General features: G+C 46.2%; 1 protein-coding gene across 3 annotated transcripts in view; it reads left to right on the top strand.

Moving 5' to 3' along the window:
* The window catches only part of NUDT7 (nudix hydrolase 7), a 115334-nt gene that overhangs the window by 67335 nt on the left and 24446 nt on the right, over positions 1 to 23553 (top strand). For all 3 annotated transcript variants that reach the window (XM_086945102.1, XM_086945101.1, XM_086945103.1), the window contains exon 3: positions 10257 to 10415. In XM_086945102.1, coding sequence (XP_086801228.1) covers positions 10257 to 10415 — 159 coding nt within the window. The remainder of the gene's footprint in view (positions 1 to 10256; positions 10416 to 23553) is intronic.

Below are 23553 nucleotides of genomic sequence, written 5' to 3'. Positions count from 1 at the left end.
GATCAGGTTGTCTCTAATGAATCTGCAATACCACTCACTGGGGATCCTTCATCTTGTGTTGACCCTATTGTTGAGATATTAGGGGGTGATAAGAAACTTAAGTTACTAGTCTACTCCAGTGCTAGAATCGTCATGATAAAACAGAAACTTTTCTAGGAAACGTGGGGTAAAAGAGAACTTTTTCCTCCTGGTCGATCACCAGGCACTTAAGAGGGGCGTAAAATAGAGTTACTTGGGTTCATTGAAGATTTTCTTATCTTTAAGGGAAGGAAAATCAGAGGCAAGATCTATGTAGCTTTCAAGGGACTAAATATATTAGGCTGGTTCCACCGGGGTTTATTTGGCATGCAATTGAAACCAGGTACAAAAGAACAAGTCATGCTGGTCACGTGTGAAGAAGAAAGCACTAAGTGGATTAGTGAATTTCCAACTGTCTTTGGGAATGAGTTGGGAAAAATTATCGGGTTCAAGCACAAGATAATCGTAAAAAAAGGTGTAACTCCTGTCAACTCAAACATAAACTCAGGGGTGTCCCTTTTAGCATTAGACAGGATCTTAATAAAGAAGTTTCCTCTCTGTGTGAGAAGGGGATCATTGAACCAACGGATTCCTCTCTCTGGTTGTCCCCTTTAGTGGTTGCACGTAAACGGGATGGAAAGTTGAAGGTGTGTGTTGATCGCTCAACAAAGAGATCTGGGTTGACTCTCACCCCTTGCCTAAAATAACAGACTTATTTTCAAGTATCAAAGGGTTTTTTCAAAGATAGATTTGGCTAGCGGCAATCACCAGATAGAACTTCCTCATTATTCGCGCTCCTTGACGGCTTTTGTATCACCCCTTGGAACATTCCATTATAAGAGGATGCCTTTCGGGTTAGCCTCTGCGGCGTCAGTGTTCCAGAGTGTTATGCAGAATATGTTGAGGTGTGTGAGGGGGTCCTAGTGTTTCAGGATGATGTCCTTATCTATGCCAAAGATAATGAATCCCATGACAACATTATCAAAGTTTTTAGAAAGAAGAGAAATGGTGTTGTTTTTATAAATGAAAAATGCAAGTTTTTATGCAGTGAAATTGAATATCTAGGTCATCTTTTATCCCCTGAAGTAATAAAGCCCAGGCAAGGTCTTATTGATGCTATCATGAATGCACCTGTACCCAGTGACAAGACTGGTGTTAAGTCGCTATTGGGGTTGCTGGAATACTACTCTTGTTTTGTTCGTAATTATGTATCTAAGGTCAGGACCATCAGCAATCTTCTGAAGTCTTCTATGAAGTTTATATGGTCAGACTGTGACCGTGCCATTAGGGAAGTTAAGGACGCTTTAAAAAAAAGCAATGCTCTTACGCCTTTTGACCCGGAATTTCCTTGTTTCATTACTGTTGATGCTAGCAAAGAAGGGTTATGAGCGATTCTTACTCAGCAGTCTGGCGATCAAGAATTTACCGTTGCTTTTGCATCAAGTGTTCTAAGGAGTGCAAAGATACAATATTCTGTGATCAAAACAGAACTGTTAACCTGTTTATGGGCTATCGACAAATATCGCCCATATGTTTGGGGAAGACATTTTAATCTAATCACGGATCACAAGCCTCTTGTTTCAATATTGTCTTCTGGCCCAAGCAAATGTTGCACACCAAGAATCACCAGGATGGTTAGCAAGTTTTTACAGTATTAATTTAGCATTTCACATATTGCTGGTGGGAAAAATATCAGAGCTGATTTTCTTTCACGTTTTCCTCAAAGTGCTGATATTAGTGAAGGCACGGGTTTTAAAGAGTTGAGTGATGAGGACGATGAAGACTGTTTCGTAGCGTCTGTAGACATTCCCATTTTGGCTGTTGGATCAGAGGATGAGTGGAGGTTGGCTCTTTCTGATGACAAAATTCTTCAAGATGTTTCCATGTATGTGAAAAATGGTTGGCCAAAAGAAAGGTCTCTCTCTTGTGAACTCCAACCTTATTGGAAGATTGAGTCTGAGTTATCTATAGAAGATGGTTTACTGATGAGTTGTGACAAATTAGTTCCTCCACATTCTCTTAGGCCTGTTATAGTCAAGGAAGGGCATTTAGGTATATCTCTTACTATACGACGGGTCAGTGAAAATTGTTGGTGGCCAAAAATGGGCAATGAGATTAGGACGGCTGTAGAGAATTGCCTATTGTAAACGCTCAAAGTGAATACTCAACCTCTATCTCCCATTGAATGTCCTTCTGGACCATGGGTTAAAGTAGGTATTGATATAATGGGCCCTTATGATGTGTTACCTTTGATATGAGATTTATTATTGTTTTTATAGATTATGCTTCCAAGTGGCCGGAGGTGAAGGTTGTTAGAGAGGCTAGTTCTGCTAGCATCACCAAGTTTTTGAAGGAAGTGTTCTTGAGGGAAGGGTTCCCACAATTCCTGGTCTCAGACAATGGTTCTCAATTTATGAGTCACACGTTTCAGAGTTTTCTTAGTTTCAGTGTTATAAAACATCCCAAGAGCTCGTTATATTATCCACAGGCGAATGACCTGGTGGAGAGAATGAACAGAGTTGTTGGGGAATGTATCAAATGGGCTGTCAAGGGAAAACACAAGGTGTTGTCTGCTTTGGAAAGCATGTTGTGGTTCTACAGGACTACACCACACCACACTCTACTACTATGTGTTGTCCTTTCGAAGTTCTGAGAGGAAGAAAAGCTAATGCCAGTTTTCGTCCAGGCTGGATGAGCAATGGTTTGATCCCTTGGTTGATATTGAGTCTGTAATGGAAAGTGTTAAAACTAATGTTGATCTCATGCAGAGTAAAGAAAAAGAATGGTTTGACAGGAAGAAAAGTGTCAAAATGGTTCATTTGTGTGTTGGTGATTTTTGTAAGAATCAAAAATCCTGTGCACACCAAGAAAGGGAAAGGAAGATTTGGTGAACCTGTTAAGGTCATCAGAATTGGTAACAATTCTTTTCAAGTAGAAGGTGGGTATTGGTGGAATGTATCGAAGATAGTCAAAACTAAATCCAGTGTTTCAAAGGAAAAGGACAGTAATGACACCAATCTTTCTACCAATTTATCTACCTCTACTAATCCTTCTTCTTCTTTTGTACAGAGAAGGAAAAGTTCTAGAGTTTCTATTATTCCTCGTAGATTTCGTGATTAACTTTTTAAAACTGTATTGTTACTGTTGTAAGTAGGTTAGATAGGTAGCAGGACACGTCTTCAGGTTATTAAGATATATTTATTAAGTTAGACAGCAGAGCAGTAAACCTCACAGCTGACCAGACCATCAACTGCCAAGGCTGGAATCTTCACATCACAGATATAACACTCTTATGTTAGAAGATAGAAACACTAAGAAAGGACTACAGACACCAAGTAGCCATATTGAAGAAAGTATGAATATATAACACATCTTCTCCCCTTACAGACAAAACACGAATGAAAGACTCATACACATAGTAAGAGTTAAAGCATGGAGAAACACGAAGAAGAAAACCTACAACACGTAGGAGGTCAGCGACCTCGTGAACTTCCAGAGCACGAAGGAAGAGAATCAGAGAATCAAGATCAAGATGAGAATGATGATGATCATGATGACCACTTTCTCCCCTTCGATTGACAAAACATGAAGAGCCAGTCTACTCTCTACAATCCGTCATTGTGGCCAGCAAAAACGGGAATAACAGTTTACTTTCTCCATATCAGTGTTTGTCCGTCGCGGCTTCACACTCATTGTTGAAGATAGAACAGTTCAACAAAAGTCTCCAAGTCTTAACAAGTTGTGGAAGAATGTTCCAGTAGAAAAATTTGGAGCTAGTTCTCTTACAGTCCAATAAGAAATTCTAAACCAGGTGTCTAGGTTCTTGTTCTTTTTCTCGGGTTATGGGCCTCTAGTTGTGATTCAGGCCTCTAAGTTACCGTTAAATTTTATTTATTTTGTGGACAAACTGTCTCAGTACTGTGGGCTAAAAGCTTGGGTCTAAAAGCGGAACATTTATCCCGGTTTAAAGAACCACCCCGTCACAACTCTGTGGAGGTACTGGAGCTCTTTTCCTTCAAGAACCTTGGTCGTGACCTCTGCCGGTCCTGGGACTCCCTTAGTCCACTCCCGGTACTGATTGCAGGACTTTGGTCCTCCTCCGGTCCTGGGGCGTCCTTTGTCCTCTCCCGGCTCTAAATCTAGAACCTTTGTCACCTTGCAGTATTGGGACGTCCTTTGTCCCCTTCCGGTCCTGGGACATTCTTCTGTCCACTCCCATTTCTTGGTTCTGCAGGTCCTGGAATTAGCTTTTTCGTCTCTCCTTTGTTCTATTTCCTCTCTGAGACCGTTGTCTCCTTTTTAGAACATTTGTCTCCTTAGACCACAGGAGTCTCCATCTAGGTCTCGGGACATACTGTCGTGGCACTGGGGCATTTGCCCACTTTCACTTGAGATAACTACCGGGACCTTTGTCCCCTCCTGGTTCTGGGACCTTTGTCCCAGTTGTGGTTCTGCAGTTCCTTGAACTAGCTTTGACCACTCCCGGTACTAACCAGCCCTTCATTTTGACTGAATTGGAGTTTGAGTCCCTTTAGATTTGTATCTCACTTGCCATACATTTCAGCGCTTCTTCTGTGACTTTACCATATATGTGCTATATCACATCACCATTAAAACAATTTACTGTTCCAGTTCTTGACTATCATGGTTCTAGACTCTGTCCTTGTTTGGTATCATATTCCACAGTAATGTACTCCAGTCAATATTTCAAAACTAATTGCCAGTATTGCACTCCACTAGTTCTGAAATCGCAGTCACTGTCCTTGAGAGTAAGGCAATCAGTTAATTCAAATAAAAACTATTGCTGTACTCAGTTTAATTCCTCATTGCCATGTACACTACACCGTCATAAAGAAAATACTCGTAGAAATAAAGTTGTGAGTGACATGACTATTGTCAATGGACAATTCCTCCACAATTTATACCAAATAGGTGACATTACATATTTTAGATTAAACGAGCTCCTGGATGCGTTTTTTTTACAGTTCCACCAGATGGCAGTATAGTACAATATTTAGCGCTGTGACAGGACTAGCAGATGATCAGCTGTGTAGAGACCTATCTGCTCAATATATCAACATACTCAAGTTCACCTGCTTCCAGTTATTATTGAGTTTACCACACAGTTCAAATCTAGTCAATCTACACCAGATGTTCAACAATAGCGGCATCCTCTCGTCCATCAATGCAGGGGAAGGGATGCAGCAGTCTGGTCCAACCTTCTTCCTCTTCTCCTGCACCACCAGGAAAGCCACAGTTGTTCCTCTGTGAAAAAGCACATGATGCCAGTGGGAGGATGGGTATCCCCTTTCCTACTAGCCTAGTAGGCAATTACTTTGAACCAGTGGTCTATACAAATTGCAGAAAAGGGGTAGATCCTCCCCTTCGAGTTGCAGACTCCAACATCTCTCCTTAACACTCCTTTACTTCAGCAGACCATCTATGGACCCTGCATCATGAGGTGGTAACCTGCTGGAAAAGGTTGCAGGGAGTTGGTGCCTCAGCAGAAAATTCAGCAGGGTTGCTATTCTTTCTACTTCCTAGTTTCCAAGGAGGACGGCGGACTTCATCCAATCTTAAATCTCAGGCTCCTAAACTGGTACCTGTGCACTGAGAGGTTCAGGTTACTGCCCCTTTCTCAGGTTTTACTGATGTTGGATGTTCTCCCTTGACCTGCATGATGATTGATTCCATATACCAATCCTGTGGTCACACAGGAAGTACCTGTGTTGTGTAGTGGGTACTACTCATTACCAATACACAGTCCTTTTCTTTGGATAGACTTCAGCACCTTGAGTCTTTACCACGCTGATGGCGTTGGCCGCGGCCAACCTCAGGTCAGAGATTGCGGTGTTACTATGCCTGAACAACTGGCTGCTCATAGCTGTTTCGCTACAGATAGTCTCGCACCACCTGCATATGACTGCTTCACTGCTCTTCAAATTGGGGTTTCTGATCCATGTACCAAAGTCTCACCTGGAGCCCTCTCAGCGCCCCCGTTCACCCCTCTGGCGGTACTGGATACAACTTTGCTCAGAGCTTTTCCTCCTTCACAGAGGATTCTGCTCATATGAGCAGGAGCTTGGATTCCAGTCCTGAAACATCTTATACCTGCTTAATCTGTTTCCTACTTATATCTTCCTGGTCAAAAACTTGCACTGACTGATTAGGGTCCAGCAGTTGTACATCTTCAGGCAGCTGTTTCAGCATCAAGGAAATGTGTAAGAGTCAAATTGAGATCTCCAGGAATACTGCAGCAGACTTGAGCTGGTGGGGAACAGAGGAGAACTTGTCTTGAGAGGTCCCTATGTCTCTATTTTGCTGTGATCACTGTGGCGATGGACGCATCCACCTTCGGGTGGGGCATTCATCTGAGGGAACTAAGTCAGAGGCTTATGGTACCAGAAGAGCAAGGTTATACATCATTCTGCTAGAACTCCTTGTGATCCGGCTGGCACTGAAGGTCTTCCCATCCCTTTATGGTTTGTGTGTTCAGATCTTGACAGACAGAACAACAGTGCTGTTGTACCTCAATAAACAGGAAACAGTGGGGTACCACCTTCTATGTTGAGAGATCCGGCTGGCATGAAGGCCTTCCCAAACCTTCAGAGTCAGTCTGTTCAGATCTTGACAGACAACACAACATCGCTGTAATACCTCAATAAAAAGAGAGCAGTGGGGTCCCAACTTCTATGTTGAGAGGCTCTGGACTTGGGCATACCAACAAGAGCTGTGGCTAGTAGCCAACCATATGGCTGTTTTATTCAATGTTGTCGTTCATGAGTGGCACCTCCATCCACTGGTGGTTCATAAAGGGCCTCTTTACACTGAGGGGCACGCCTATGGTGACCCTTTTTGCCACTTACAGCTACACTTAGTTTCTGGCAGCCTTAGGGGACACTTACTAGGTGAAGTGGAGATTTCCACTTCATTGTACATTTTTTCCCCATCATTTTTGATTCTTCGACTTTTGAGGATGATTCGCCAGGACCGGTCCCAAGCTAATCTCAGCGTCCTAGACTGGCCTAGAAGGATGTGGTATGCAGACCTCCTGCTCCTCTTCATCTCCCACTTAGAGCTGACCACTCCCTGTCAGTGAACCAGGTTCTTCCCACCAATCTCCAAAGATTACACCTTCATGCATATCGATTGAGCGGAGCCATCTGAGTTCCTTTCAACTTCCACTGGAGATGTCGGCGGGTTCCTTTTGCCCCTGAACTAAGTCGGTCTGCTCCAGGAGATGGAATAAGTTTATAGCCTGGTGGTGCACAACAGGAAATTGACCCCTTGAAAGTGACTTTGGCTGACATCCTCCAATTTGCTTTATCCTTGGCCAAACAAGATTAAACTCTTTACATGATTAGGGGGTATATTGCGACCTTGGTTGGCATTTTTATGTCTCCCGGACCAACCTTCTTTATTCATGTTGCAGGTGCTTACCAGATATTTGAAGGGTTTGACAAATTTGTTTCTGCAAGTCCCATCTGTTATGCCTCAGTGGGACCTGTATTTGGTATTCTCATTTGTAATTGGTGTTCCATTTGAGCCCCTAGATATCAGGCAGTTGTCTACAAACATTAAAGATTGTTTTCTGTTGATGCAGTAAAATCAGCTTGTCGCGTTAGGCTGCAGGTTTTAATTGTTTGGCCCCCTTTCACATGCTTCTTCCCAAATAAAATCTTACTATGAATTAAGGCAGCTTTTCTACTTAAGATGGTGTCTCTGTTCCATCTTAGGCAAACGGTTACCTTGCCGACTTTCTATCTGCTGCCCCACCCTACCAACGAAGAGATGAGATTGCATAGGCTAGACCCAGGTGAGATCAGGTCTGACGACAAGCTGTTTCTTGAGTAGTTGATCAACAAGAAAGAAAGGTGGTTCAAAAGCAAACACTTTCTCGCTGGATGGGGTGGGCACTTTATTGCTACAGTGATGTAATCACTACATGATTTTTGGCGTCGACACAGAGTCCGCTCCTGCCGCTTCCCTAGATCTATGTCAGAAGACTCCCGAGCCAGTCTTGTATCTGGGATATTCAAAGATGAGGGATTCGCAGATAGATGGTATACACCGGGAAAGTTAGTTTCCAAAGGAAAGTAACTTTTATTTTCTTGGCTAGTAATCCAGTAGAAATACCATGAAAATCAATGTCTTGTTTTATTACACATTGCATATTTGCATTATTTTCATAAAAATGCACTGAACGAACAATTGATGTTGTTCTGTGGCATGAAAGAGTCCTTGTTACAGGCATTTACCTAATAGCAAAGCCATTTGTTTGTGTAACACACTCAATGACAAGAGGGCCATCCCCATAATCAACCTTCATACACAGTACTTCACCGGAGACAAGTGACTTAACACAAGCCTTGATGAAGCCCAATGATTAATAGCGATCTGGTGTAACATGTCTACTGAGCTATTAATGTTTCAGATGGAAAATTTTAAAAAAATCTAATAATCCAAATATGTCCTTAACCAAGTCATACTTCTACAGAGGTATATTTTTGGATGCAACACCCCACTCCACTGCTCTATAATGCCTGTTGAGCACACTTATGTCACTGAGTAAATGTCTTATCTATTAAGTAAATATCAATTACAGGAATACTGCCAATCCCTGGGATTCTTTTTCATATTTTATTACAAACCGTAAATTACTACAGTAAGACTCCTCTGAATCTCTTCAATGCATTGAGAAAAGGACAATCCTAATTGGGCAATAGTATTGCTGCCAAAAGATTAAGGGCAAGATGTATTTAGAAACCGTTTTGCGATTCCCTAATTGCGAAACCTTGCAAAATTCGGCCATTTGTGAATGCAAAATGGCCATTCCTCCTTTATGAAAGGCTTGAGGATTATCAATTTAGGTAATCGCAATTTGTAGTGATTACCTAAATTGTGAAAGCAAATATGGAATCGCAATTTGCGATTCCCTAATGCACATGTAAGAAGCCTTTCCTGAATGTGAACTGTGCATTTAGGAAACGCAAATTACCATCAACTTCAAGTTGAGGGTAACCATGTGGCAATTTCGAAAAATGTGCAAAAATGCATTTTCCAAAGTGCCAGGCTGCGCACACATGCCCCTAGAGCATGTGTGCACTTTACATGTGCACAATGTAAATTTTGTGGGTGCTTCAGGGGTGCCTTAGGCCCCTGGGAACCCTTGGCTTTTCATTCACTTCACTAATTTGCGATTACCAATTAGGTAATTAGCGGATGCAAAACCATTCACACCTACAAATGGAGTCATAATACCTAATAGCGATTTGCTAGTTAGCGAGTCGCTATTAGGTAATATTAAGGAATCGCACACATTTTACCCATTCCTTCTTACATTGCATTCTGCGATTACCAAATATCGATTGGGTACAGATCGCTATTTGATAGTTGCAAAATCCTACTTTCATACATGCGGGCCAAAGTGTGTTGAACACATTCTTCGATTCCCAGTTGGTTGCAAATTACCTACCTCATGAATATTAATTAGGTAGTATGCAATTTGCTACCCATTAGGAATCGCAAAAATCTCAGGAATGGTGGCCCGCTGGTGAGTCAGCAGACCACCATGTCTGTGATTGCTTTTAAATTAAGCAATCTTTTTTTTTTTTGTAACGTAGCCCGTTTTCCTTAAAGGAAAATGGGATGCTTTACAAAAAAAAAAAGAAAAGTTTTTATAACACCTTGCATGCTCATGTTGAGCTCAGCTCGTCATGAGGCACGGTGCTCCTGTGCTCATTACGAGCTGAGCTCGTCATGGGCCGTGGAACTCTCACACGCGGGGATAATTCCCCTGCTTTGCTGAACGTTCCACGAAAACGGCTGAGCTCGTCATGAGCATGGGGGCGCTGTGCGCGCCCCCCAGACACAGCGGGGAAATTACCCCCGCAGCGAAGGGGTTAAGAGCAGGCAGTGTTGCGTGGGACCACTGCCTGCTCTTAAAAAAAAGTTTTTGCCCACATTCACAAAGGGTAGGGGGTTCCTTGGGTACACCTTCCCGGTTACGTATGGGTTACTAACCCAACTCGGACATGATATATTGCTAATTAGCATGTCCAAACCTACTTGCTCATCTAAAATAGCTGTTAGTCTTGAATATAGCAATTGGTTATTTTTCTGAATGTTCATTCGGTCAGCTACCACATGGGAAAACGGGTGGCATTTTAAAAGCAGGTCTGTTAGTGTTTACTCTCTGGAATTTGTAAGTTAAACTGCAGTTTTCATTTTAATTGCAGTTAAAAACGTCACCGGGTGAAGTGTGCTTTCCAGGAGGTAGAAGTGAACCATCGGACAAAGATGAAATAGAAACTGCTCTTCGAGAAGCCAAGGAAGAAGTTGGGCTTCTTCGTAGCCAGGTTGAATTCGTCAGTAGACTTACTGCAGCGTTAACCAAGGTACTTTCATGTTTTTTCAAAATTTTGGGACAGCAGTTTATCAAAAGCACATGCATCCCTCTCTCCCTCTGTCTCACTCTGTCTCTCTCCCTCTCCCTCTCTCTCTCTTTCTCTCTCTCCCTTTCCTATTTGTCTCTGTCTGTCCCTGTCTCTGTCTCTATCTCTGTCTGTCTCTCTCACTCCCTCTCTCGCTGTCTTCCTACCTCATTCTGTCTCCCTCTGTCTCACTCACTCTGTCTCCCTCTCTCTCTCTGTCTACCTCTCCGTCTCACTCACTCTGTCTCCCTCCCTCTCTCTCTGTCTCCCCCCCCACCCCCCTCTCTCTCTCTGTCTCCCTCCCTCTGTCTCTTGTCTGTCTCCCTACCTCTGTCTGTCTCTTGTCTGTCTCCCTCCATCTGTCGCCCTCCCCCCTCTGTCGCCCTCCCCCCTCTGTCGCCCTCCCCCCTCTGTCGCCCTCCTCCCTCTGTCGCCCTCCTTCCTCTTACTATATTCGTTGGTTCACAAAATTCGTTTTCATTCGCAAAAAGACGGTATGCAATTTGCAGCCACTTTTTGCAATTGGGAAATCCGTACATTAGGCCCTATAACATACTGAATTATATTGCATTTTTCATATATTACTCTTTCTCATTAAAAGTCCACTTGAATGCATTTTGTTATTTCTCAGCTCCTCCAAATGTGCTGGCAAGCAATACAGCTTCTCTATTTTATGGCCTCCCCAGGACATGTCTGTTATAGAGTTGACTGTCTAGTAGTTGGGGTGGGCGGAGCTAGGTGGGCTGAGGGGAAGAGGTGGGGTCAGGATAGGAAAGGGCAGTTAGAGTAGGGACGGGGACCGAGCTAGAAGTGTTAATAAAGAGCTCGTTAATAAGAAGTCTGTGTCCACGTGTATGTGTGGGTTGGGACACGACAGCTGGCGACGAGGGTGGGATGAAAAGAAACCCCACTCGCGAACACCCCGTCCTGCAGCGTGGAGTGAGCTCCGCTGCGACAAAGCCCTGCGGCGCTGGTGACGAGCCCCAGGAGTAGCCAGACCTCCCCTCGCCAGTTGAAGAGGGTCGAGAGAGAAGACGACTGCCCAGCGAACGAGCGCTGAATTGGAGCGCCTGAAACGCGGCAAGAAAAGCGGCAGAACGCCGACCGCGCTGAGCGTGCCGAAGAGCCTGCGGCGCGCTGTTCCCGGCGGGAGCCGGAGATGCTCCCGAGACTGCCCAGGTGAGCCTGCACCGCCGAGAGGCCAGAGGAGGCGAAAGGAAGCCCCACACGCGCGCGAAGCCAGCGCTCCATCGGCCAGTGACGGCCAAGGACAGACAGACGACAGGCGGTGCGCGAAACCGGCCTGTGACAAACAACACTCACCTCAACGCCACGAGTAAATGCCCAGCTTAACCGTGAGTCCTCCGCTGCCGAGAGTGTGTGCCCAGAGTGAAAAGGGAACCTCGTGGGCTTCAGAGGGAGGCGGCCATCTTGAGGTCAGGCGGCCCAAGGGACGAATCCTACTTGATTGAAGGGCGGCCATCTTTGAGTCAGGCGAAAGGCGAAAATAAGCACTGGCACCTCCAAATTGACATTTTGTGGCCTAATAAACCCGCGCTCACTCCCAGATAAGCGCCAACAAGTAAAACGAACAAGCAGTGGTAGTGGCAACGAATAACAGTGCAAGTAAACGTTGGTGATCGCGACCAGTGTCAAGTGTGAGCCAGAAAATACCACTACCAGAATGTCCGACCCTCCCGCGCAAAATGTCCAAAACCCTGCCCCGAAGAAGGAAGTCAAAGGCACGCATCTGCGTGCGCCGGAGCCCTTGATCATCACCACCGGAAGCAGCATGGGCCTGAAATGGCAGGAATGGCTGGAGGACTTCGAGGACTATATTGAGGGCTCGAGAATTGAGACAGACAAGGACAAGATAATAACCCTTCGCAATCTCGGAGGGCGCGAAATCAGCAAGATAGTGCGAGAGATCCCTACCGACGACGGTGACACCTACCTCAAAGTGAAAGACATACTGAACAATCGTTTCTTGCATAAAAGGAATGTCGATTATGAGCGACACAAATTCCATCAACAGCACCAGGACAAAGATGAGCCGCTAACGTCCTTCATACACCGACTGCGGCGCCAGTCCCAGTACTGCGACTTTACAAACTTCTCGCCGGATGCGGCCATCAAGTCCCAGATAATTTCAGGGTGTCACTCAGATGCACTAAGGCGAAGATTACTAAGGAAGCCGCAAGAGTTGGCAGAAATCGAAGAGAATTCGCGAATATATGATCAAGCCGAAGAGAATGCAGCGGATATTGAAGTCAAGCCCAGCTCTAGCCGTGAGCACGCCAACCGTGTCACCGACCGACGACAAGGGCGTCAAGACTACCGAGGCAACCCGCGTGACCGATCACGCCGATCCAGGTTCTCGCCCAGGCGCCGGACCGACCACCGGACGAGAGATTCAGAGAAGAGAGACCGACGTCCAGAACGCACCAGACGGTGCTACAGGTGCGGGTATGATTACCCCCACATCGACTCATGCCCTGCCATGGGCCAACGCTGCCGGAAATGCGGACGATCCAATCATTTCGAGGCCATGTGCAGTGATTACCACCGTGAAAAACGTGGCGGCACTGACCGGCGCACCAGCCAGCAAAGGTCCTCAAGGACAGAACACAAGCGGCACCATGCCAGAGCCGTTCAGGATGAACCTGCTCACTCCCCAGCGTCGTCTCACTCCAGTCGTGAGTCCAGACGGTCCAGATGGGATCGCCGATCTCCCTCAAGAGAGTCCAGATCCTCCTCATCCAGGCGGTCGTCCTACACCACTGAGTATGTCAACATCGCTGACAACGATCAGCTCAAACGTTATCCCCGGCTCGATATCATGGTGGGCAACCATGCAGCGAAATTTGTCATGGACAGTGGTGCATCTCTCAATTACATCTCTGTTGCCGAGCACGAGCGCATGGTTCCCAAGCCTCAACTGCGTTTTGCACCTGTTCGAGTATACACATGGATGTCGAGAAAACCACTCCCGTGCCTGGGGAAGTTCGACACCACCCTCACGCATGGCGGCATCACCATCCCCGCCATCATTCACGTCATCAAGGGACCTGATGCCGACTGCCTGCTAAGTCTTCCGACTGCGGAGCGCTTACGCCTCGTCCACATCCTTTTCAACATAAACGACAGCTCCAACTACGCTGTGAAGTACCCAGCTCTATTCAAGGGCCTAGGCAAACTAAAAGGCCGGCCAGTACACCTGCACATCAACGAGCGAATCAAGCCCATTGCTCAACATCCACGGCGAGTGCCGTTTCATCTACAACCTGCGGTGGCTCAAGAGCTACAAGACCTTCTGGATGCCGACATCATCGAACGCACCGAAGGACCCACTCCCTGGGTGTCCCCGGTAGTCATCGTGCCAAAAAAGGGGACTCCCGGCAATGTCCGCCTCTGTGTAGACATGCGCCTGCCGAACACGGCGATCGAAAGGGAAAGGCACCCTGGCCCACACCTGAGCGATATGATTACAGCACTCAATGGAGCTACGGTCTTTTCCAAGCTAGACCTCAACAAGGGCTATCACCAGCTCGAGCTAGATGACAGCTCTCGCCCCATCACCACGTTCGCCACGCACCTCGGCCTCTTCCGATACAAGCGTCTCAGCTTTGGTGTGTCTTCAGCAGCTGAAATTTTCCAAGAGGCGATTCGACTAATCATCCACCATATCCCAAATTCACTCAACTACAGCGATGACATTCTGGTGTATGGCACAGACCTCCGAGAACACGACATCGCCCTTGACCGCGTCTGCCAGGCTCTGCTGGACGCGAACCTGACTCTCAATAAGGACAAGTGCGAGTTTCATCAATCAACACTAAAATTCTTTGGACACATTTTCTCATCCAGCGGCATGAAACCTGATCCAGACAAAGTGGCTGTGCTCAACAACACCAAAAGCCCTGCTGATGTGAACGATCTACGCTCCTTCCTTGGGATGGCGAGCTACTGTGCTCGCTACATCCGCGACTATGCCACGATAAGCCATCCGCTGAGGCTCCTCACGAAATCCAACCAGCCCTTCGAATGGACCTCAGACTGCGAGCGTGCCTTCAGAGACATCAAACGGGCGGTTGAATCGTCTGACTGCTTGTCCTACTTCAACCCCAGATGAAAGACAGAGATCACGGTGGACGCCAGTCCGGTAGGTCTGGGAGCGATCTTGGCCCAGTATGAAGATGACTCGGACCAACGGAGGATCATCGCCTATGCTAGCCGCAGCCTCACTGACCCGGAAAGAAAATACTCCCAGCCTGAGAAGGAGAGCCTGGCGGTCGTGTGGGCGTGCGAGCATTTCCACATCTTCATCTATGGGAAGCACTTCACGCTCATTACTGACCATCAGGCACTCGTGACAATTTACGGCAATCCGAAGAGCAAGATGCCCCCCAGGATAGAGCGGTGGGGCCTCCGGCTGCAGGAGTACACTTTTACCATCATTCACAAACCGGGGAAGGGCGACAACCCTGCCGACTACATGTCCCGTCACCCCCGGGGCTCTCCAGTACCAACCTCATCCATAGCTGAGGAATACATCCACTTTGTGTCAAACCATGCTCGCCCTCCAGCCATACCAATGGACACCATCCGTGAAGCGACCAACAAATACGCCGTTCTGCAGATCGTGATGGAACGCACACTATCCAATAGATGGAGACATCATCCGCATGATGACGACGAAAGTCCAGAAGTTAAAAGTGAACTCCAAGCCTTCTATCACGTCTCTGATGAACTCTCGATAACCGAAGATGGCCTCCTTCTAAGGGACCACCGGATAGTCATCCCGGCCACCCTCAGACAAGGCGTAGTCGATCTAGCACATGAAGGTCATCGGGGGGTCGTCTCCACCAAGAGAGCGCTTAGAGAGCGCGTCTGGTTCCCAGCTCTAGACCAACTAGTCGAGAACAATCTGAAGGACTGCCATCCCTGTCAACTAACCGGCCCCAGCGCGCCGCCAGCACCGCTCCAGATGACCCCACTACCAGACGGCGTATGGCAAGAAGTTGCAATGGACTTCTACGGGCCTTTGCAGTCAGGGAAGTATGTGATCGTCATCGTAGATGAATATTCCCGATTTCCAGTGGCTCAGTTCATCTCCTCCACCAACGCCACCTTTACTCTCAAAGTACTTGAAGAGGTTTTCGCAACCTGGGGTGTTCCCAGGACCATCAAAACAGACAATGGACCCCCGTTCAACGGGCATGAATTTAGTGACTTCGCGAAACAGATGGACTTCCAACACCGCAAGGTCACCCCGCTCTGGCCACAAGCCAATGGGACTGTCGAACGTTTCATGTCCACCATCAAGAAAACCTTCCAACGGGCCACCGTCGAGAAAAAGGACCTACAAGCAGCACTGAATGAAGTCCTCTGTGCCTATCGAACCACTCCTCACTCCACGACGGGTGTCTGCCCTGCCACTCTCATGCTTGGGAGGACACCGAGAACTCGGATCCCAACCTGGGAGGGGGCCCTGAAGAAATCCCTCTCAGACCGCCAGATCAACGATATGGCTGCAACAGACCGGCACCACAAGGAGAAGATGAAGGTCCATGCTGATCTCAAAAGGAGGGCCCGATCCCCTTCCCTCAAGGAGGGCGATAGAGTCATTGTTAAACAAGAACAGCGCCAGAAAACTGACAGTCGCTTCAAAGACGAGCCTCTTACAATTGTGCAGCAGAAAGGCACAATGGTGACCGCGGAATCAGAGAACAGGCGTGTCACCCGAAACGCATCCCACTTTAAGAAGTGCCCGCCAGAAAAACATGACTGCACACCCACTACTCCCGTGCTGGAGAACCATGGCAACTTAGAGACTGCTACACCTGACTCTGCACCTTCCATGGAGCCAGAACCCGTGGTCGAGAACTCTGTGTCCACACCGGCTCGACCCCGACGCCAGATACAACCTCCAAAGAGACTGATTGTAGAAATGGATTAAATTCCACTTTGTTGCTGTTTATTAAGAAGGGGGGAGATGTTATAGAGTTGACTGTCTAGTAGTTGGGGTGGGCGGAGCTAGGTGGGCTGAGGGGAAGAGGTGGGGTCAGGATAGGAAAGGGCAGTTAGAGTAGGGACGGGGACCGAGCTAGAAGTGTTAATAAAGAGCTCGTTAATAAGAAGTCTGTGTCCACGTGTATGTGTGGGTTGGGACACGACAATGTCCATTCACCTTCTCTTGCATAACGTTAAGAGTTTTGCATTCTTGCACTAACTTTGCGGTGGTGTTTAAAGAACCCAATCTATTTATTTTTATCACCAGAGACAAATCGGGTGTAATCCAATTCATTCTAAATCATTAATGGCATCTGCTTGTATGTTTAGTATACACATATACCAATTTCAATGCCTGGGTCTTATTTGCACATACACCAAGGAAGTAGTCGGGCAGTAAATTACAGCTGGAATATTCTCACTACTTGAAATATGCTCTGTTAGTTCACTTAACATAGGCACTCGAATTACCATAGTGGTGGGGCTCATCGCTGAGGTCTCCACAGTCATCGCATCCATCGCACACAAAGCTGACATTCAGACACTTCCCATCTGTCACCACGCCCCAGCTTCCCGGGCACACACACAGCCGCACAGAGTACTTCGCAGGTCTTTAAAATACCATTTACTTGTTAATGGGGCTTTGTTGTGAAACGCCCAGCCCCCATAGAGCGGAGTGTCTTGGAGTCCGCGCTGCTGCGGCTGACTCCGAGGCACTCTTTCAAAGGAATGCCTCCTAATTAGCAAGTCAAGCAAGCTTTTTTTGACGATTGTCATAAAAGCATATACGATACATATAAAAGTACTTGTATAAAATTCAATACATAAAACCAGATTAAAATCCAGATAATGAAAATTCATAAAATACATAAATAAAATCATTCCATTGCCAATACAAATATGGGAAATATTATTCCACGATAGTTAACAACAATACTTGGCCTACAAGGTTAACTAATGTATTATGCTTTCAGCAATCGGGCTCTAATCGTCCATGCCCAGCCTAGAAATTTCGCCACCGCTATATACACAAACATATTAGGGCTGGTGCAAATAATTCTAACTGCAACCAATCCTCTCCTTGTTCCCAATAGCCTACACATCGGTCGTAACCACTTTCGACGGGGCACCGCATACATTGGGCACTCAAACAAAAGATGGCCAATGGTTTCGGGAAGATCTGAGCAAGCCGGACAAGCCACCTTGCCCCCACTAGTCCATCTATTAGAGAATGCCCTTACCGGTAAGCTTCCCACTCTTAGCTGGAAGTAGAGCTTACGGTCAAGGGGCTTCGTGATGACATCCCAGAATTCCTCAAGTTTGGGACAATCTTTAATTTCTAAAAATAATCCAACAAGAGAATGTGAAGGGGTGGTACTGAAAACCTTTGTAGCCACCAAGTTCCAGTACAAGTTCTTAAGTACCTTCTTTAGTGGGAACCTAGCGTGCAATGGATCTTCCCACAATTCCCCTAGGCCTAAATCCTAATTAGCAGCACTTATGTGCTAAGCGCTCTTAATACTGGTGTCATCCTGCGACACACCCACCATTTGCAGGCGACACAGTACTGTGTCGGGGCACACAGTTTGGAAAGCTCTGATTTAGGGTTTAAATAGGTGATCTTTTCATAACTAAGGCGTCTAAGCAATCCACATGTGTAATTGGGTCTAGGGAAAGTTTGCTTTATTCAGTTAATTGCATCAAAACGTCATATGTATTCTGCACTATAAACCCTTTCATCTGGTTTCAACCAGTGTTCAATAACTGTGAATAGAGCGGTTTGGAGGCGAAATTATCTGAAGACTGGGAGGGTAAGAGGATGAATATGATATTAACAGTGAAGCACATGCTCAAATATAGTCCAGTATATCCAAAGTCCAAGAGGCTATGGAGTGCCAGAAAATCCAAGTGTCTTTGAGGACTTATCAAGCCTGGACACCGACTTACAATAATTTGTTCTCTTGGAGTTTACTTACATTAATCGGCCATTCATTATTACAATTCTTTCCGACTTGATTTACAACGTGGACTAGGTCAATTTAACATTACTCGTAAGTGAGTACGTTTATAGGATGTATGACGTTACAACGCTGTCTTTACACCGCAATACCATTACGACGCGGTCATCACAACGCAAGTCGTTACAACGACTTGCGCTAGAGGCGCTGGATTTAGGAATAGTATGATTTACTATTCCAACTCGAGCCTACGTAACAGTAGGGAAGGTGTTGGAATAGTAAATCATACTATTCCTTGGTATATAGCGCCATCCAGCGCAAGTCGTTGTAACGACTTGCATTGTGATGAATGCGTTGTAATGGTATCGCGGTGTAAAGACTGCGTTGTAATGGTTGTCTTCCAGGTTTATACATCCTTTATAGCCCTTCTAATAAAAACTGTTTTTCTTTGATTGGGCACCATACTTATTAGCGTTATCTCATTATAGGTTGTTTGGAAATTATTTCATTCGCATTATACTTTTAATAAACTCGTTCGCTAATGTGGTTTGATCTACAAATAAAGATTTAGGGCCTTATTATGATAGCGGGTGGTCGTGCCGCCGCCCGCTGTCACGGCGGTTAGGAGACCGCCCAAAAAGCAGGCGGTGGTCCGACTACCCAATTACCATGCGACTGCCAAGCTGGCGGTCACAACGTGCTCCTTTACAAGCCGGCTTGTACTGCAGCCCAGGAAAAGGGCTGCAGCACAAGCTGGCGTGTCAAGGAGCACTGCCTGCACATCAATGCAGTGTGTGCCATGTGATGCATGGCACACAGTGCATGGAGGTGCTTGGCAGCACTACAGGTGCCCTTGAGCCTCTTTACAGTGGCCCACTACAGAAGGGGGCTCTGTTTCAGGGCCCCAAAATCTGTTTCCGACAGGCTTTTCATGGCTGTGTTGCCACCATGTAGAGTCAGGTGGGAAGGGATTTTCAAATGCCTATGGCGGTGCCTTGCTCTGTGCCGCCTCCATTCTGGGCTGCAACTCCGACCGTCACTCCGTCCGGATCTGAGACGGCGGTCTGGACTCTGCCCACTGTGGGCCCGACCGCCTGCATCATAATGCGACGGTCGGGTCTAAGGGCTGACTGTTGTCATGCTGCCACTGATGGCCTGTTGGGGGCGGTCCGACCGTTATCATAATGAGGCCCTTAGTCTGAGGTATTTGATTTTTAGTTTGATTTTGAGGGTGGTTGCTGGAAATGTGTCTTCTCCCTTCAACATCAAATTGGACTAATTTGTGCAGAGATTGAGAATGGTCACAGTGGTGTTCAAACATTTTGACTCTTGGTCTTGTTTACGATCTTTTAGATTTGATTTTACTATGTGACATAGGGGAAAGTTGCATATGATCACTTTTTTCAAAACGAGATATACAAGTACATTAAGGATGTAGCAGTGCACACAGTGGTGATTTCGTGTCTCTATCTCTTTTTTTCTGTTGAAAACGGTTATGTACATTCTGTCTCATCTTCATTGTTATTAAATATAGTTTGTATAAACGTGCTTTTATATATTGCTGCAGCCTTGCAAAGTCATTGTTTGACAAAACACGCGTTGACTGCCATTGATATTCAATTAATTCACAATCAAGTCACATGAAAACTGGTGGACTCAAGCAGAAATAAAGACAATTGTAATTTCTGGCACTTCATAGCCTCTTGGCCCTTTTAATATACTGAACTACATTTGAGCATGTGTTTTGGGTTATTATTTTCTAATAAAAAAAAAACAGGAACCTCTATTCTTTGTTTTCCATACACCCGAAGGTAGCTGGATGTACACACCCTGTGAGCAACAAGATACTCCACGGATCGAAAATTAATACCTGACCTCCACATTGAATGTTCTGGATGTGCGATTGCTAAACTACACCTACCATTTTCTTGTATGATTGTAACACTGACAAGATGTGAATTGGAAGTGGAGGGGTCTTTTTGGGGAGATTATCCATGTGGTTTTATAAAATAAACCTGTCTCGGACTTGATTGTTAATTAGACTTTCAAGATTTGACATCCAATTTTCTTGTAATGTAATGGTAATTGCATGTGATGCAGCTGCAACAAACATTACATTGTACCACTGTTATCTTATCTGGAACAGTTGCAGGATGCAGCCAACACGAGCGATCAAGGAAATACACAATTGCTATGTGCCCTTTTTTGGATGTCTGTGTCATGCAGACGTTCTCCACCATAAGATCTTTCATTGATTCACATGCGTGAAAGATGTCTTTTCGTCAAATTGGAACTCCACTGTAACGTGACAGGTGTAATGTAAAATATTCTTAGAAATACGTTGCAAACTTTTGTTTTAGTAACCCTTCGCATCATTAGAAATTACCGAAAGTTCAATCAGTGAGGTGATGGCACCCTGATCTCCACTCCATCAGAGGCCGCTATACTTTCTAAGATAGAACATGGGCTCACTGTATGCTCTCCTACACACATTGCAGGATCACTCTGTCTCCCCCCCCCCTCTCAGCCAGTAACTGTCTAACATAATTAATTCCATAATCGGTTTGTACACGTCTGTTGCCCCTCCGTGCAGTAATTGCATTATTCTAGACCATCTTCTGCTACACAGCGCCATTTTCTTACAACTACTGTTCTGTCTCCCTGCCATCTTCTTAGTGTTCTTCATGATTAATAATAATAACAAATCATTGTTGTTAGAAATTGGGTTGTTGGTTAACTGGGGTGTGAGCCTTGGTCAAGCAGCAATGACAATCCTTGTCAGGGTGAGGCAAAAGCAACCCAAAAAAACCTGTGCTCAACCTTCTGATAGCCTGGCACAGACCAGTCAGGCATAACTGAGAGGAAACGTGTAGAGTATTTGTGCAACAGTAATAAAGTGAAAGCACCACACACAATAGAGACGATTTTAATAAGTAAAACAAAATCGAAATGACAAAAATCCAATCAGTATGCCCAAAGATATGCAAGTTTAAAGATTTAATTGAAAATAATGCCAAAAAGCTCAAAGCACCAACTGTGAATGTCTGGCTGTGCAGGACAGGGACAAAGTCAAAGGTTCAGGCCAACCGTGATGGAGCGCGGGCCGGCTACTTGGACCCAGTTAGGCCAGCTGAACAAAGTACCGTAAATCCTGGTTTGTGAAGTGTTGCGAGGGTCCACGTCAAAGATAAGCCGCACAGCCGAAGTAATGCGCTGGTTCCGACACGTGGCAAGGCTGCGATAAAAGGTCCTGTTGTGCCATATAAAATCCTGTCGACGAGGGCTGGCGATGCGAAGTCCAGCATCAAGGATGCGTTGTTCAGTAGGGGCGATACATTGGTTCCGAGAAGTTGCGATGCGGAGTCCGTCATTGAGGCTACCGTCTGAGGGATGTGAGGGTCTGCGCCAAGTATGCATTGCTGAACAGCTTTTCTTATGAAACGGTTGACTATGATGCAATGTCGGCCTTTGCGACAGGTAAGATCCTCGCAGCAGCAACAATGAGACAGTTCTGATTGGGGTTGTGGCACGCAGCAAAGAGTGTCCGTTGGTTCAGCAGAATCCACAGATGCTGGCAGAACACCTTAGGCCCACTTCCAAGAGTCCAGGACTGGTGTGGCACCACTTGACAGGGTAGACTCACAGACGGCAGATTCCAGGTGCTGGGGTCAAGGTTGTTTGAACGTTCTGTCGCTAAGGCTCAGCTCAGGATGTCAGCAAACTAGCCCTTGGAGACACTCTGATGTCCTGGCCTCAAACAGATGCAGGTCCAGTCCTTCTCGCCAAGGTAAGAGGGCAGTTGGTCAGCACAGCAGGGCAGCAGCCTTCAGAGCTGAAGTCCAGCTGAGTGGCAATCCTTTCAGCAGCACAGCAGTCCTTCTTCCTGGTAGGGTATCTACAGGTCCAGAAGTGTACTGAAGAGTTGAGGTCCAGTATTTATACCCAGTGGTGCCTTTGAAGTGGAAGAAGGTTCTAAAGACTTGCCTTTGAAATGCACAAGTGACCTACATGTGTTGCCCTGGCTCCACACTAACTGCAGGGGGTATGCAGTCCTTTGTGTGAAGGCAGGACACATCTGCTTCAGATTTAAGTGGGGCTGTGCCCACCTCTTCCCTCCCATTCTGCCAGTGATGACCAACCCAGCATCAACTACGCTCGCTATAGTGTATGGCTGTCTAGAGGAAATACACAAAGCCCAACTGTCAACTGCACCCAATAATGTGACCGAGAGAAAGGCTGCAAGTACCAAATGGCTAAGACATAAAAATGCTAACTTTCTAGAAGTAAAAGGAACAATTGATGGACAGAATGCTGAACATTGCAAACATTCGCCCCCAGTCACAAGGATATGGTTTTAATCCATCGTTCTTTTGCTCACCAACCACCCCAGTTTGGACCCAGCCATATGCAAATCAGTTTTGACCCTGCTCCTCATGGGAACAGTCCAGCCCGAACTCCCTTGCACGGTCCTCCCTGGACTGGAAACAAGCATCCTAGGAACGGTTTCGGGGCATCACCCCCCATCACCCAGGCTAGCTTGAATCCAGTGGCGCAGTGAACACAGGACCCACGTCTGTGCATACCCTTAACACTTAGGGTGGCAAAAGCAAAAGGAACAATTGAGGGACGGAATGCTGAAAAATGCAAAAATTCACCCCCAGTTACAAGGATCTGGGTTTAATCCATCATTCTTTTGCTCACCATGCCACATCAGTTTGGACCCAGCCATATGCAAATCAGTCTTGACCCTGCTCCTCATGGGAGCAGTCGAGCCCGAACTGCCTATCCAGGTCCTCCCAATAGTGCTCCCGAAAGTAAGGCAATATGTCCATATCTTTGGGTGGAGAAGCATCCTGGATGGCTGCAACAAGAGACGTTTTGGATCTTATACCTTGGTATTCAAGCAGATGCTGAGTATCCTAGATGCCACGCCTTGGGCATGGATCTACAACACGTGATTTGGTCCTGTTCATCCTTACACCATTATTGGGTCAAGGTACACAAAATTCTCCTTCAGATTAAGGAACTTCCCAATATCTACAGAGGGTAGGCATGCTCACTCCGTATCTTTAAGCGGCTTAGACCTCACAAATTATGCTCGCGCTTCACCTCCCTGACAATTTTTTTTGTCG

The sequence above is a fragment of the Lissotriton vulgaris genome, chromosome 12 (genome assembly GCF_964263255.1).
Source record: "Lissotriton vulgaris chromosome 12, aLisVul1.2, whole genome shotgun sequence".
Classification (NCBI taxonomy): domain Eukaryota; kingdom Metazoa; phylum Chordata; class Amphibia; order Caudata; family Salamandridae; genus Lissotriton; species Lissotriton vulgaris.
This window is presented reverse-complemented; position numbering and strand designations above follow the sequence as displayed.